This window comes from Nematolebias whitei, chromosome 18 (assembly GCF_014905685.2).
Source record: "Nematolebias whitei isolate Nwh7 chromosome 18, NemWhi1, whole genome shotgun sequence".
Taxonomy (NCBI): domain Eukaryota; kingdom Metazoa; phylum Chordata; class Actinopteri; order Cyprinodontiformes; family Rivulidae; genus Nematolebias; species Nematolebias whitei.
In genome coordinates, this window is record NC_056515.1 from 23,074,792 (window position 1) to 23,090,394 (window position 15,603).

A 15,603-nucleotide genomic window follows, 5' to 3' on the forward strand; every position below is an offset into this window, starting at 1 on the left:
ATATATATATATATATATATATATATATATATATATATATATATATAAAACAATAGAGCACTGAGTGATTCCAAAATAAGCTTAACATAAAAGATACCTTTATATTACATGGGTCATGAACGCATCATCGCTTGGAGGCGTGGCTTGCTAAGCTAGCAGATTACAGAGAGGCAGCAATCGAAGCACAGCAGCTGTAAACAGTTAAGGTAAGATTTTATTTGAGTAACATTTTGTAAATTTTATATTTGAGTAAAACATACGAGTTTAGATACATCTAAAATCCCGCAGCTTTAAGTTACACGGTGTTGCTTGCGTCCTCTGTGTCAAACTAGTTAGCTTCTTGGCTAACCTAGCCCAGCGTAACTTGCAGAACTTGCTGTTCCTACAGTTGCCCCACTTAAAACAGTCATAATAAACATATTGGCTTTATTTCTTTTTCAGGCACAAAACATTGGATTACCCAGCTAGATATTTTATTTGTAACATTGGTTAAAAAAATGCCTTCGAGCCATTGTTTTACGTACTGGTGAGATGTTAATTTCACTTATACTAAAACTAGCTCAATTAATCGACATGTTTATTTAATGAATACAAAATAGCAACCTAACGAAAGGAAATACCGTAGCTGTTTAATTATCTAGACAGATCGTAACTATTTTTTTTAAGGTAAGGGATTCATCAACATTGTCTCGGTCTGGCTCAGAGGTTGGGTTTTAGACGGATCAGAGACACATTAAAGGCCTCTCAGCTTATGTTTAATGAACTGACGCGCCTCTTTTAAGCTTTTTGTGCAGCTCACACGTCCTATTTTTTAAATAAGCCTTTTCCTATGACAGCTTGGATGTCTGTCTGTCTGGATTATTATCAGAATAATGTGCTCAACGTGTGGAACATCATTCTAGTGGCAAATGAATGTATAAATCTGTTAAATGTATATTCTGTTTCCCCACAGGTGAACTGGTATCATGACTACTCTGGATGACAAGCTACTGGGCGAGAAGCTGCAGTACTTCTACAGCAGCAGTGAGGATGAGGGCAGTGATGATGAAGATGGGGAGAAGAAGACCGTCCGTGATGCTGGTGTCAGTGAGGCTGAGATAGACTACAGCGCAGATGGAAGTTCTGTCAACACAGGTAACATAAGAGCTATGAGTAACTTCTTGGAAAATATAAATTTTGTCTGTGCTTTAAATGAAGATAAAATCATTTTAAAGGTAGTATTTCTCCACAAAAACTTTATATTTTTCATCACCGTTTTAAACAGTAGTGTGTATTGCAACTGTATATTAAGCTTTATTTGTCACAAAACTTAGAACTCCCAGGATTCCTGTTATACAATACCACTTATCAAGGATTGTGAAACTTTATGATTGCGGTAAAAAGCGGCTGTTTTCATCTTAGGACCAAAGGGTGTGATCAATGACTGGAGGAAGTACAAGCAGCTGGAGGTGGAACAGAGACAAGAGCAGAAAAATGAGATGGAAAGACTGATAAAGAAGCTGTCGATGACCTGCCGCTCCGATCTTGATCTGCAAAAGGACAAAGAGAAACAGAAAGAGCTGCAGGACAAGCTTAAAGGCAAAGTAAGTTAGAAAATGGAAGGTTTATGTTTATGACTTGGAGGAAAGGGTCTTTGTTTAAGCTGTTAAACTTTCTGTTCTCTTAGCATGGAATTACATCTGCAACTCTTGAAACTAGTCTACACAGGCTGTGGAAGTAAACTAAACAAGTTTAACGTTGTTAGATCCCTGTGGCTCCTTCCTCTTTATTTTCAGCACAGGTGCCGAACTGAAATGGTCTTATACCCGTTGTACATTTAATCGATAAAAATGACTCGAACGGCTCTTCTAATAATTGTTAATAAGCCTGCCCTACTTGTTGTTTCACAGATGACCATGCAGGAGTACAACATGCTCCAGGAAGAAAAGGATGACGAAGACTTCCTGCAGCATTACCGGATGCAGCGCATTGAGGAGATGCGACGCCAGCTCTGCAGCGGGAAGCGCTTCAAGCAGGTGTACGAGCTTAACAGCGGCGAGGAGTTCCTGGAGGCTCTAGACAAAGAGGACAAAAGCACGCTGATCGTGATCCACATCTATGAGCCGGACGTCCCCGGCTGCGAGGCCATGAGCGGCAGCCTGATGTGTCTGGCGCAGGAGTACCCTCTGGTTAAATTCTGTAGCGTGCGCAGCTCGGCCATCAGCACCAGCGAGCTGTTCAGAGAAAGCGCTCTGCCCGCTTTGCTCGTCTACAAAGGAGGGGACCTGATCGGCAACTTCGTGCGGCTCACGGACCAGCTCGGGGAAGACTTCTTCGCTGTAGACGTGGAGGCGCTGCTGCAGGAGTGCGGCCTGCTGCCTGAGAAGCCCCCCATCGTCCCAAAGACTGTTCGCAATGGAGCCATCATTCAGAGCACTGTGAGTGATGAGGACTCTGACCTTGATATAGACTAGAGCTATATCTGACATGCAATATTTGTTTGGACTATACGTTGTATTTATTTACATGCCCCCACCACCACCCTGTAGTGATGACAGAGATAAGATGCTAGCTAGGAGCTACCATGTTACCACTCAAACATAAACACCCGAATATTAATAAAGCAAAACCAGAAGTAAATGCTCAAATAACACAAACAGCAGTGAGTTATTTCACGTCATTCTACTGTAAACATCTAAAAAGAGCAAATATGACTCGTTAAGATCATGTGATACATGACAAGGATGCGCTAGGTGCTTTTTGTTTCACTCATGACTTTCTGCTGTTCATTTGTTAAAACACATTCCTGTATTATTTATTTTTTTTATCTCTCTGCCACATTATCATTAGATGAACTTGTCTCAGTGTAAAACCTTTAACTCAAACTGATATTAAGTTCATTTTGTACCTTTTTCTATGTGCTGTAACATTTCCAGTAGTGGAGAAAATAAACGTTTGAATTTACCGTCTTGTTTGTTTTAAGTTGTCTAAGGTATTTTTATTGTGCATTAACTTATAGGTCACAGGTAGGTGTAGTTGCAGGAGTGATCTTTAGAAAGTGCAATTTTACAGATTTAGTTATCAGAGTGACATAAAGGTAGATTTCCTCAGCTGTTAGCACATTTTCATTTCATACATAGTTCCACAATCATCGTTTCTTGAATCAAACTATGTTAAGATTTTTCATGTTTTGGTTTATTTTAATAGATAAAATTAGCAACAAAGAAACCTGTTTAGGTTGACGTCATCCTGACGTTAGTTTAGGATTGCTGGTTTCTGCTTATTACGATAGAAGTTTTATTTTCAAAGTCTCTGTTTAAAACCAAAACTTGACAGTTTTCTGCTCTTAGTTATACGATGATCATGTCAACAGAAGCTCATTGAAATGTATTTAATTATATTTTAAAAGTTCTCTTCCAAACTGCACCATTTTATATAGTTTAGGATAACCTTTTTGTTTGATATAGTTTGCAATGAGTACCTTTTAATGAAAATGTATTGTTACATATAAGTTGTTACAGGCCAAACTTTAATAAATAATATCATAGAAGTAAAAATCAACAAACACAACTTTAATATTTATTTACTATAAAGTTGGTCTATATAGCGTTTTAGAAATTTGGTAATAGATCCATCCAGGTCTTACTTTATGTGTATTTACTGTAGTTGATTAATTGACTTTAAATGAGAGAACCAACTTTAAATCTATAACAGCAGAATCTGCTTTCGAGGTCTGATACAGATGGGTCAACTCCTTCATCCTGCTGGCTCCGTAATCGCTCCGATGAGGGTGGGCTGTGGACGAGATGATCCCTGACACGTCAAAACTCGCTGCCTGATTAATCTTCACTGTTACGGTTTCTTAATTTAATCCCCCCTGACCATCAGCTTGGCAGGGGGGAATTTAAAGGGCAGCACAGTCCTGAGGGCAGGCTCATGGTGCCTACATGCAGCTGAACAACAGCACAGTGAGGCAGGGTAGCACCAGCAGCAGAAGAGCCGTTTCCTCATGGAGGGGGGCTGTGGAGTTCATCGCGTCCTGTCCACAAAAGGCGTGCTCCAACAGCAGATAGGTTTCTGCAGTGATGCCTGCCATGAAGGGAGAAACACTCATGATGTAACTGAAAACAAGCTGCAGCAGATACTGTGAGATTTGCATGGCTGTAAAATCAATGCCAACGAATGGCGCAACCTCTGCCCCATCTGTCCCGCTCAGCACGACAAGTGTCAGGAAGAGGCACGAGCGCTCACCGAGTTGTGACCATTCGTCCCACATTTGCTGGACCTCCTCGTCGTGATGTTTGTGATGATCTGGTTCTGCACAGGAGCACACAATGTTTTTCAGATAATTTGGATGCAATGCAAACTGATGACTGAAGAAAAGTCGTCCAGTTTTAACCAAGCATGGCTGAGGAAAGACTTAAAAGGTTTATCATTCCTTGAAGGAGCGCGTCTCACACACCACCTTTCATCCCAGTTTTAAACTCTTATCTTTTGTTGAGATGACAGGGTTAATGTCTTTTAAAAAAAAATTTTCTTGTATTTTATTCCTTTTGGTGCTTTTTAACTGGTCCGTACAGCACTTTGGTTCTGTATGGGTGTTTTTAAAGTGCTTTATAAATAAAGTTGGATTGGTTGAAAATGATAATATGCACTAGATCTCATGCGATATTTAGATGCTCAGAGCCTGTGAATGACTCTCAGCTACTGCCACACCAAATTTTAGCTCAATGTCCAAACATGACTGTTATAGTTATACTGTGTTGCTGAAGGTGAGCTGGCTGTGGCAGCCATCTTGAATTAAGAGCTACAAGTAAATCAGCTGCAGTTCTGTTTCATTATATATTTTGCTAAGAGATACAAGCCCAGACTTTGCAGTCAACCAATAAAATGAGCTATTTAAAAGAAAACAGGAGTTTTGACTTTGATCAGCATAAAAAAAACAAGAATTTATGTTCATGTTAACCATTTTCTACAATTAAGAGATTTGTAGTTTTCATACTGCAACTGATCCATAGAATTAAATATGCAACGAAAATGTATGAGTTTAATATAAATGGCATTTGAAAAGAATTGTATAAAATCCATGTGCTATTCTTTGTCTTCACTCTATGTATTTACAATGTTTACATGAAGATTAAAGTGGACTTCATACCATTTGCGTGGTGCCAGAGCATCCGTTTGAGCTCCCTGAGGGCCTGCGTGAGGTTTTTCAGCTGGTCATGGAGGTGAATGTTCTCCTCTATCAGGGCATGAATTGTGTCTTGCAGCTCAAAGGTTTGACTTTCCAACACGAGCAGAGTCAGGAGGACCAGAACTGCTGGCCTCAGTCCTCTCATGCTGCACGGACTCCGTCACATCTTCTCACACCGAGCTTTTGTCTCCATTGGTACAGCTGAGGGCTGGTGTGGGATGTTTTATCAGCTTAGTGGGTGGTGATGGTGGAGTGTGTGACAGTTTGATCTAATTCCAAAGCCATGGATGGAAAGCTGCCAGCGGGCTGCTTTAAAATCTATCAAATGATTCCACATCAGTGACTACAGGAGCAGAAAGCCTGTTTGCTTCAATATAATCTTATTTATAAATAAGTGACTGAAGTCTGTATTTTTAAGACTATATTCAAAATATATTTTCCAAAGGAATGTGCCAATTAGTTGCACAAATCAATGAAAACATTTAATTAGCTGCTCGTACTTTGTCATGCTGATATATCTGCAGCTGTGTACTTTCCACAGTAAACGGTCCATCTCTTGATGTTTGTATACGCTGAAACGAGTTAAACGAGGTCAGGCGTTACAGCTAGACTTAGTGAGGGAAGAAACTTGAAAATTGGTCAGAAAAAGCACTTGTTCATTTGCTGATGTTTGCAGTCAACATAAAAAGGGTTGAAATGAGCTTTTATTTCTTGCCTTCACTTATTTTTAAAGATCAGCATGACACAATTTAGCAAATATTTAGTACCTTAATTCTTAATACCTTAACATGTAAACAGGAATTTTACAAAACCAAATATATAAAGGTATAACTTATTTTACATGAAACTGTTAAAACTTGCTTTTTACTGGTTACCAGCAGATCCACTTATGGTTAAAGAACAGAGAACGAGACACTATTGTTTGTCCAAACAAAGTTTTTATTTATTCATCATGTATATCAGTTTATGCTGTCTTAACAGCCCTGGTGCGCTTCTTTTTGACGACAACAGGCTTCTGGCTCTTCAAAATGGCACTGGCACGACGCAAAGCAGCCTAAAAAATAAATAAAATATATCCTTGAAATTCTGATGCAAACTTTATAACCAAGCATGAGATTTTGCTTTAAAAGTGTTACAGGTTAAGCTCACCATGCGCAGGTCCTTCCTGTATCTGTTCTTGCTAATGATGTGCCTCAGGCTGTTGAGGGTGGCACGGGAGTTCTTGTTGATGGTGACTTTAACGTAAGATGAGGCAGGTTTGTGCTGGCCTGTCAACAAAACAACAAGAAAGGCATTTAAACAAAGCAAGACAAGCTGAATGAACACACACACAAAAAAAAAGACATCCGGTCAGTAAACGTTGCTTAATATCTCTGTTGGAACTCAGTTTGTACAAAAATAAATAACTGAAGAGAAAGAAGATGGCTTCAAATTACAAGAAATTAAGTTCCTACATTTAGACAATGAGCATCTTCACTTAGAACACTGACCTTTACTTCGCTTTAGAATTTGAAAAATGTTTTTTTTTTTCTTGTTCTTTTACTCAAATGTGAATAAAATCACAGGTGGCAGGTTGCGTAATTTATTCACTGCTCTCACTTCCAACAACAAAAGGCATTTTCACAAACCACTTCAAGATAGCATTGAGATATTTTACCATCTGTGTGATTTCTGAATTACAGTAGTGGCAGTGAAGGGGATTGAAGCCAACTGGCCACTAAGCTGCAGAGCAAAGTAGTAACAGTCAACATGTAAATATGGCAAGTCAGATTTGCAGCTCAAGGATGTATTATAGGAATGAGTCTGTACAACGACCTGGTAGAGGTGTCATTTCTAACCTGAACACAGAGCCCGGCCCCGCCCAACCCGAATTCGGACCGGGCCATAATAATGTGTGGGGCCGGGTTGGTATCTGGCTTTTTATTGCATCAAGGACACGTGTGGCCAACACTCCAATATATGCAAACATGGCTTGCCTTAATAATCCTGCCGCACGTGGCCATTTGACTGTGCGTTGACCGGCCGGTTGAAAGAGGCAAAAAAAATTTCAGTTAAGCTTCAAACAGACTACTGCCAGTGATCCATCAGCCCAAATGGACGTTCGTTCAGCTGCTGAACTCAGTGGATGCACGCGGCCGATGACCCAAACAGGTGAGATCACAAAATATCTGACATGTCAGAGCAGGGTCCAATGCAGGCAGAAGCAGAGGAAGCATTTAATGCGCTTTGACGGATCCTCAGCTCCGATCTTCTGCACCCCTTAGCTGCGCGCGTCCACCAACCGTTAATAATAGTCGGTGGTACAAGCAGTCAAAGCTTTGGGGGGGGGGGGGGGGGGGGTTCAGGTTCGGACCTGTAATCATTGTTAATTTATCAGATCGGGTGGAGTTCAGAGATGATGGCTGCGGGCTGGGTCGGTTCGGATTATTTGGACCCGAGTGCAACTCTACGATCTGGATGTGGGATTTAAAAGCTTAAACATTAAGCAGATTCATTCATTAGAAAAGAAAAATGATGCAACAAATTTTACATTTAGTTGAATGTTCTTAACCACAAAAACGATCAGTAAACTAGTTGGATCTGTCAAGTTTCGAAAATGGTACAAGGGAGACGTCCATCGCATGTTTAATGGGTACTCTACATCAGCGTGCTTTTTTCGGGTCAACTAAACTCGCTTTATTACTTGGCACGACGTGTTCAGCTCAGTGACTCATGAACGGTCAGTGGCAGATGGACTAATCTAACCAGCCATTTTACATGAACTGTTTTGTGAAAATGCCTGTTGAAACAGCATTACGTTTTACCTGCACGTTTCTTCAGAACCACAACAACACCTTTGCCATCGGCAGCTGGCTCCACACCAACAGTCTTTTTGTGCACCAAGCCATTGAAGCGGTAGGAGTTTCTGGACTTCAGATTGTTTGGCTCCTGCAACACAAATGTTATTCATGTAAATTTAATTTACTAAACTTGCAGCTTGTATAACATGTTTGTCAAAGTGAATGGAAGGCTGTTAACCGCAGCGACATTCAGTACACAGTACTAATACTATACTTGCATAATTTGAGCTCATTCATTTTAAAGAACTATATCTTAACGTAACAAATCTAAGCTGCAGTGCTGAAAACAATAAAAATGAGAATGTGAGCTCAACAAAAAAAAAATACATAAGTGTAATCAGCTGCATTTATTTAACATATATGAAGTTCTAATTTTAAAACAGGTTTTAACTACAACTTCCATATTTTTTCACAACATAGCCACTTTCTCTAGAAATACATAAAACTACTCTCCCATTACTGAGCACTTACGGTGCTGTAGGTCTGTCCATTCCTCTTGATGAGGAAACTGGAGCAGTTCCTGATGACCATCCACTGCAAATGGGACGACATGATGAACCTGAGCGAAACAAGGGATATTAGAAATTGTGATATTAGCCATTTCACAGCTTCTTTTAAACTTAAATATCTCCAAATGCTCAACATACCAGCTGCTGGAATGTTTTAACCAGTTAAACTAAAATACTAAAAATAAGCAGGTAAAGGTTAATGCTTAAGAATATATGATTTGATCTGAATTTTGCTTTTGCATCTTGAAACAAAATTTTAGCACAAATATGCTAACATTAGCTCTACCACCCGTAGACTTGTACACGCCGGTGAGGCCTACGCTAGGCGACGTATTTACGTTTATATTTTAAAACGACAGACAAGTTTGGTGTTAAACTGTATATTTAGTAATAAACACTGTAATTAATAACATTTTGTTGGTCTAAATGCAGCCATAGTCAGAAAACAAGTAAAATTTATTCACTAAGTGTTACGGGCAGAAGCGACCACGTTACCTTTTAGCCGAGGAAAAGGATCAGAAAGACCGGAAGCCGCTTTACGGAACCATTTCAGAGATTCTTGCGCACATAACGTTATCATTTTCAAACAGTTTGTCAATAAATCCGTGATTATACCCATACATGTATGTTACAATAATTATTTAAGTATAGACTTTAGGGCCAAAACCTGTGATTATGGTGGCATACTAAATGTTTTTACAAATAAAATAGTTCCACTTTCCAAAAGCGGAAGGACACATCCAGCACCATCTCTTTATACGGCCATGGCACATCATATGACGTCATTAATGTGCGTCGTGTGTTTACTGTTAGAAATTTGTCCTAAAATCCTATTTTTTTTATAGTCTAAGACAAACGTGCTATTTTATTCTCCAAAGCGAGCTTTCGATAGGCTAACCCGGGGTAAATTAAATTATGTTTACAGGGCAAATTACTTATTTGTATACCTTTTTCTGAATAGCATTTCGTTTAAATTGATGGATCGAGGATAGGAAGTTCTCAAAGGTGAAAGTTACTTGTCATTATTATTATTATTAACTAGTCATTATAAAATCTGGTTTATTCAGGCAAGTAAAAGAATAATTTAAATGTGAACAAAAACGAGCATGGATGAAGAAAACCTGGAGTCAATTGGTGAACAACTGTACAATCTTATTTACCCCAAACACAAGGAATGTGCTGGAAAACTCACAGGTGAGGGCCCAGTTCTATTGTGCTATAATAAATCACCTTATTTTATATTCTAGATAAATAGCAGTTATGATACAGTCAATTTGCTATGAATACAATGTTTTGGAGCCTGATTATGTTTTAGGCATGTTACTGGAGCTGCCACTTCCTGTGCTGAGCCAGATGCTGCAGGATGAGACCATGCTGACAGCAGCTGTGGATAAAGCTGTCAGAGCTCTGCAGCTGGAAAACAAATCCAGGTAGAACAAACAGCAGGAGATACAAGCAGTGACAGTGGTTTCTGACACTTAAAACAGTCCCAGAGAGGAGTGGGACAGTGAATAGCACATAGTTACTTTGGATTTAGGGTCAAGGTTCTTTATTGTCATTCACATCACATGTGGTACATGAGGTGGAATGAAACTATGTACACAGGGTCCCAGTTACATCCAACAAAAATACAAATTGTAAAAAACAGTAGTAAGATCTAAGATATGAACTAAGAAATACGCTAAACTAAGAATATATTGTATTAAGCACTAATAGTACAAAACAATGGGCCAAACAACAGCAGCACGAACATGAGTCTGTGTGAGCAGATGAGGACGAATGAACACAGCAACATGCAATAAATCAGCAGCATGAAATCAGCATCATGGATCGTCCGCAGCACATATCAACAATCAAGTGGCATTACAGTGATTTTTCTTTAGGGTGTTATAAGTGTAGACATTTGAATAAATCCCAAGATATTAATTACGGTAGGTGGTGTTTTATATAATTTTGTATTCCGGTAATATGTAAGTATAAACAGTCATAAACCATACTGGCATGCTAGCAATCCCAATACTCTAGGTAAATTGTTGTTTCTTGTGACAACTTTTAAATTACTTTTAAATTATAAAAAGGACATAGAAGGTAAGATAAGATAACATAGAACTTTAGTGATTCCACATAAAATTGTGGAATATACCTTGACTTTTTCCAATACAACATCCTTAAGCAATTGTTTTTAAACTTGCACTACTGAGGCTGTATCTCTTGTCTTTACTTTTTTCACATTATTGCTCAGTTGGCCCTGGCTATATTTTAGCTTCTTTAAATATCTCACTTATGTGTTTATTTGAACAAAACATTCCCTTTCATGTTGTTTATTCTCATGTTCCTGCACTTCTTTACAGTGAGGTGACACTTAAAGATGAAGATGATGCTTCTGTGTCTTCTGACTCCATGGGGGAGCAGCTGTTTCAGCTGGTGGATGTTTACAACACTGGTCACTCACAGAAAATTACAGGTAAGTGTCATATCCTCATGCTTATTAAACTCAAATACCGGTAGAAGACAAAGTGATTTTGCCATTTTATTGCTGGAGAAGTTAAAAAGAATGTTCTAGCATATTCTAATGTCCATTTATAATACAGAGGTGATACTTGGTTTAAGAATGATGAAACCATGCGTGAAACTGTTTTTATTTTTTGAGACACTTTGAGCTGATTTTATCTTTTTTAGTCTGCTTTGATATAATCAAATTCAAAGATAAAGTGACATAAAGTTTTGACTGTTCTAGTCATCAATAGCTTTGAAGTTCTCTTTATCATTCCTCTACACATCAAGTCAAACATGTCAAAATAAACTATTTCATTATTATTAGACAGCTATTTTGAGTTTATTGCCATTTTTTTTTAGCATGCTAACAATTTAAACAAAGGTAAATGGTCCATATAATGAAAATTGTTAATTGTCAGTCAGTGTGTGGATGTTGCCAATGCTAATTTTAGCATTTGAGTTTTTATTTGTGTGACTATATTCGGTTTATTGTTTAGTAATTTGTTCCTGCATTAAAATATAATTCTCTGTCTGTCCACAGGAATGCTTTTGGAGCAGCACAAAGATGCAGTTTTACACCTTCTATCAGACCCTAAATGTCTGGAGAAGCATGTGAATCTCGCCCTGAAGACAATAAAAGAGTCTGTAACTTTACACTGTCAGCAGGATAAACTCAGATTTTTTTTTCATTTATTCATTCATTTAAAATAAAACAAATTCATCAAATAGAAAAAAAAAACATTGAATGAAAAGGGTGCAGAAAGAAGAAAAAAATTCTTCAAATCTCCAAATTGAAAACAAAAAACATCAGGTATCCTTCACCTGGCACTATACCTTCCCAACAACTTTACCTTAATCATCTTTTCAAACATATAAATAGTTTTAGAAAATTTTATGGTGATATCGAGGCAATTACACAGTCGTATTCCCTGAATTACAACGCAGCTCCATCAAACTAGTTATAAATTGAGGTTTTACAAACATTTCTATTCCCTTAAGGTTATAACAACTCTCTTTTAACAAATTTTAATTGAATATTTGGGGGTATTTTTTTATGAGCTTCATACATAACTTGTAAAGTACTATATTCAACCAAATCATAACATTTTTATAATTTCAACTTATGAAATAATGTATTTGTTGGGTGACCACAGCACTTCCTACTAATAATTCTTATAGCTCTTTTCTGTAAAATATAAACAGGATTTGTACTTGTTTTGCATACTTTTCCCCAAACTTCAATACAATAGATTAAATATGGAACAATCATTACATTATACAATATATACAAAGCTTTGTCATTGAAAAACTATTTTACTTTATACAGTAATGTAATTGATTTTGCTATTTTTATTCTTAAGTAATTTACATGAGATTTCCATGTCAGCTTCTCATCAATAACGACACCCAAACATTTTATTTCATTAACTCTATGAATTTCAGTACTGTCAATTTTAAATGGGACTTTGATAATTTTCTTTCTATTACTAAATAGCACGTGGTTTGTTTTCTCCAAATTTAATGGTAACTTATTAAGTTGGAACCAAGTTTGTATTTTTACGAATTTTGCCTGTATCATCTCTAACATCTGTTCAATATATTCACCTGAACCAAAAAAAATGTAGTATCGTCTGCAAATAAAACACTTCAAAAGTCCTGACACATCAAGCAGATCATTCATATACAAAATAAACAACTTTGCTCCCATCACAGAGTCTTGAGGGATTCCACATCCATTAACACAAAATTCACATCTGGCATCACTGTACAAACTGTCTCCTGTTATTCAAATAAATGGATACCCACTGTAGTGCTAATCCTCTAAAGTCATATTTATTCAGTTTTTCAAGGCGAATGTTGTGGTCAATAGTGTCAAAGGCCTTTTTCAAATCAACAAAAACGCTAACACAATACTGTTTTTGATCAACAGCAGCTGTTATCTCTTCTATTAGTTCCATGAGAGCCATTGATGTTGAATTATTTGCTCTAAACCCATATTGACTATTACTTAAACTATTCTGTTTATCTATGAATCGATCTAATCTGGTTACAAATAATTTCTGTAATATTTTTGAAAATTGTGACAAGGATATTGGTCTGTAATTAGTGAACACATATTTCTCACCATTCTTATAAAGAGGAACAATCGTCACTATTTTCATATTTTCTGGAAATTTTCCTGTTGAAAATGATAAATTACACATATGTAAATGGTTTAGTAACATAACTCATATCCTTTACAAACATCATGTCCATGTTCATCCAGTCTTTTGATCTTTTATCTGCAAGATTTTAGATTTGCTTATGTTGTTTACTTAATTAATTTTCTGCTCCGTCATGTGCTGCAGCACAGCCTTTAATAAATTATGAAACATTACAAACTATTAAAGAGTAAATATAAATGACTGATGTAAAGTCTGTACCTTTTTTTCAGGCAAAATGTGGACGAGACGGACATCAGTGACTCTTCAGAAATTGACGACATAGACAAACTGGGGGAAAAAATATTCTCACTGGTGGTGGAGATGGATCCACTTCATGCAAACAACATTACCGGTACTGAATTTAACATCAAATTTGCTACACCTTTGGACGTTTTTATTGTATGGGGGTTTATCAAGTGTTGAAAACTCACAAGCCTAATACTCTGACATTTCTTCAGGAATGCTTCTGGAGATGGACTTGGCAGCGCTCCAACAGCTGCTCAGTGACCACACGATGCTGGAAGCCGCTGTTCAAAAAGCACAAACAGTGCTGAACACCCAGAGCTGAACCTTCTCGAACAGAAGATGAAAAAACACCCAACATCATAATATTTATCAGTGACTAATAAACTCCGATAACGTATAGATGGTAGGACTCGTTTCGAGTAGACTCTGAAGTGGACCGAGGACGAACAGAAGTTATTTCAGTTCTGAAAGACTCAAAGCTGAAAATAGAAAACAAAAAATGGTACTTTAATTTCTGAGCTGAACTGAACACATTTCAGTGGTTAATGAAAAATGATGAATCATCAATTCTTTAACAAAGAGATCACACACAATACTTGATTAAACCGTTTACTGTAATTTATAAGAGGGGTTTTATTTAAGGATCTTAAAGAAAGGGAATTAAATGTTGTCAACCATAATACTTTAGTTTTATGTATAGCCAATTTTAGAAAAGACAGCAAATTATGCATAAATGCATAATGATGTTCAATATTTTGTACTAACGTCAGCAAATAAAACAACTGAAAAGATTATATATATATCATTTTGTGAGTTTTTGCTGCTAATTTCCCAGAGTTTCACACAGTACTGGCACTTTCCAAAACTGCTGCTCATCTTACAGCATGACAAAAATTGCAAACACTATAAAAGATGTTTTACTTATAGATATATAGTTTTACTATAACAACAAAAAGCTGGTTTTAACAAGCTGGGCAAATCCGTTTGTACTGAACAATGCATGCAAAGTATATTAAAACATATGGTGTTGAGGTTGATTTTGCACACCCTGTACAAATGTGATAAAATTCTTGTCTATTAGCCCAAATGATCCAAAACAAAGTTAAAAAAAGTGGAAAACAAAGTTTTTCTGTTATGGAATCAGTAGTTTTTTACTGGTACAAATAAATAATGTTAGTTTACCTCCCATGTCTTATAATCAAACAATTTCTGAATGACCTCAGACGTTTAGGCGTTTTTTTATTATTATATATTATAAAACATGCATGATAAGTGGTTAATAGCAATTTCATATTAAACATGTAATTTGATTAATTTAAAAAATCAGTAATCTGTCCAAATTGCACTTAAAAAAACCCACTTGTTCAAGATTATATTTTTTCTTTCATTAAAGTTTTCATAAATAATGAAATTATCTAGAAAATGGTGTCCTAACATTTTTTTAATCACATTTTGTCTTAAATTTTGGTTCTTAAAATGTACAAACTGGAGAACTCATACTTTTGTCTCAGCTGTTTCCCAGTTTCAAGAGTTTGTTTTGAACAGCTGGAGTTTTGTTACTAGTTTGTCTGAATAAAGGCTTGTCAATTATGTTTAATGTTAATTAAAAAAAATAAAAATGTAAACGTGTTTTGTTCTAAAGTGAAATACTTTTTATTGTAAAAAATATTCAAAATAAATTACATTTCATAACTAAGACTCTTGATTTTGAGTTTTAATCCATGTGCTTTTTATTGGTAAACTCAAGATTAAAATTTAACATACTCATTTGGAAACAAAAAATGGTGATGAATCTTATTTTATGTAGTAAATGAAACCATTGGACATCTTTTCAAATGCTACAGAGCAAAAATATCTTTATTACTATTTGTTTCCTTTCTGTTTTTGTTTGTAATTCTTCATGAAAATCTTAAAAAGTGCCTCTGAAACTAAACCTGATCTGGAAAAAATCAAACCGATGTCTACAAACTTAAACACGAGACGACAGAAGACTACATTAAGAGGAACACCAGTCAGTCAATGACGAGACACATTTAGAGTAAAACTAACTCCGTTTACAGTTTAAAGGTTTATTTGTATGCAGAAGCAGTCAATACAAATAATTAGAATATGATTGTAATTTCTTGAACCATAAA

At 36.6% G+C, this 15,603-nt stretch overlaps 3 protein-coding genes across 3 annotated transcripts; 2 read left to right on the plus strand and 1 right to left on the minus strand.

The window, feature by feature from the left end:
• Positions 1-129: 129 nt before the first annotated feature.
• pdcl (phosducin-like) lies at positions 130-2,812 on the plus strand. The gene is made up of 4 exons (XM_037692335.1): positions 130-206; positions 953-1,134; positions 1,402-1,583; positions 1,890-2,812. Exons 2-4 carry the CDS (start codon positions 966-968, stop codon positions 2,451-2,453), a joined length of 915 nt encoding a protein of 304 aa, XP_037548263.1. The 5' UTR covers positions 130-206; positions 953-965; the 3' UTR covers positions 2,454-2,812.
• A 3,279-nt stretch (positions 2,813-6,091) lies between these two features.
• On the minus strand, positions 6,092-9,050 carry rpl28 (ribosomal protein L28). The gene is made up of 5 exons (XM_037692664.1): positions 9,018-9,050; positions 8,485-8,572; positions 7,978-8,101; positions 6,323-6,441; positions 6,092-6,227 (listed from the first exon to the last, which is right to left on the minus strand). Exons 2-5 carry the CDS (start codon positions 8,563-8,565, stop codon positions 6,138-6,140), a joined length of 414 nt encoding a protein of 137 aa, XP_037548592.1. The 5' UTR covers positions 8,566-8,572; positions 9,018-9,050; the 3' UTR covers positions 6,092-6,137.
• A 252-nt stretch (positions 9,051-9,302) lies between these two features.
• On the plus strand, positions 9,303-14,549 carry LOC119424406. The gene is made up of 6 exons (XM_037691877.1): positions 9,303-9,716; positions 9,838-9,952; positions 10,874-10,986; positions 11,560-11,659; positions 13,453-13,574; positions 13,681-14,549. Exons 1-6 carry the CDS (start codon positions 9,629-9,631, stop codon positions 13,788-13,790), a joined length of 648 nt encoding a protein of 215 aa, XP_037547805.1. The 5' UTR covers positions 9,303-9,628; the 3' UTR covers positions 13,791-14,549.
• Positions 14,550-15,603: the final 1,054 nt, after the last annotated feature.

Bases quoted from the DNA above. Each gene is read 5' to 3' on its own strand.
- pdcl (XM_037692335.1), top strand. From the start codon at position 966: ATGACTACTCTGGATGACAAGCTACTGGGCGAGAAGCTGCAGTACTTC. The intron at 1,135-1,401 runs GTAACATAAGAG...TTTTCATCTTAG, and splicing joins TGGAAGTTCTGTCAACACAG to GACCAAAGGGTGTGATCAAT. The intron at 1,584-1,889 runs GTAAGTTAGAAA...GTTGTTTCACAG, and splicing joins AGGACAAGCTTAAAGGCAAA to ATGACCATGCAGGAGTACAA.
- rpl28 (XM_037692664.1), bottom strand. From the start codon at position 8,565: ATGTCGTCCCATTTGCAGTGGATGGTCATCAGGAACTGCTCCAGTTTC. The intron at 6,442-7,977 runs GTAAAACGTAAT...TTTTGTTGACAG, and splicing joins GGTTCTGAAGAAACGTGCAG to GCCAGCACAAACCTGCCTCA. The intron at 6,228-6,322 runs GTGAGCTTAACC...TTTATTTTTTAG, and splicing joins ACAGGAAGGACCTGCGCATG to GCTGCTTTGCGTCGTGCCAG.
- LOC119424406 (XM_037691877.1), top strand. From the start codon at position 9,629: ATGGATGAAGAAAACCTGGAGTCAATTGGTGAACAACTGTACAATCTT. The intron at 11,660-13,452 runs GTCTGTAACTTT...CCTTTTTTTCAG, and splicing joins GCCCTGAAGACAATAAAAGA to GCAAAATGTGGACGAGACGG. The intron at 13,575-13,680 runs GTACTGAATTTA...ACATTTCTTCAG, and splicing joins TCATGCAAACAACATTACCG to GAATGCTTCTGGAGATGGAC.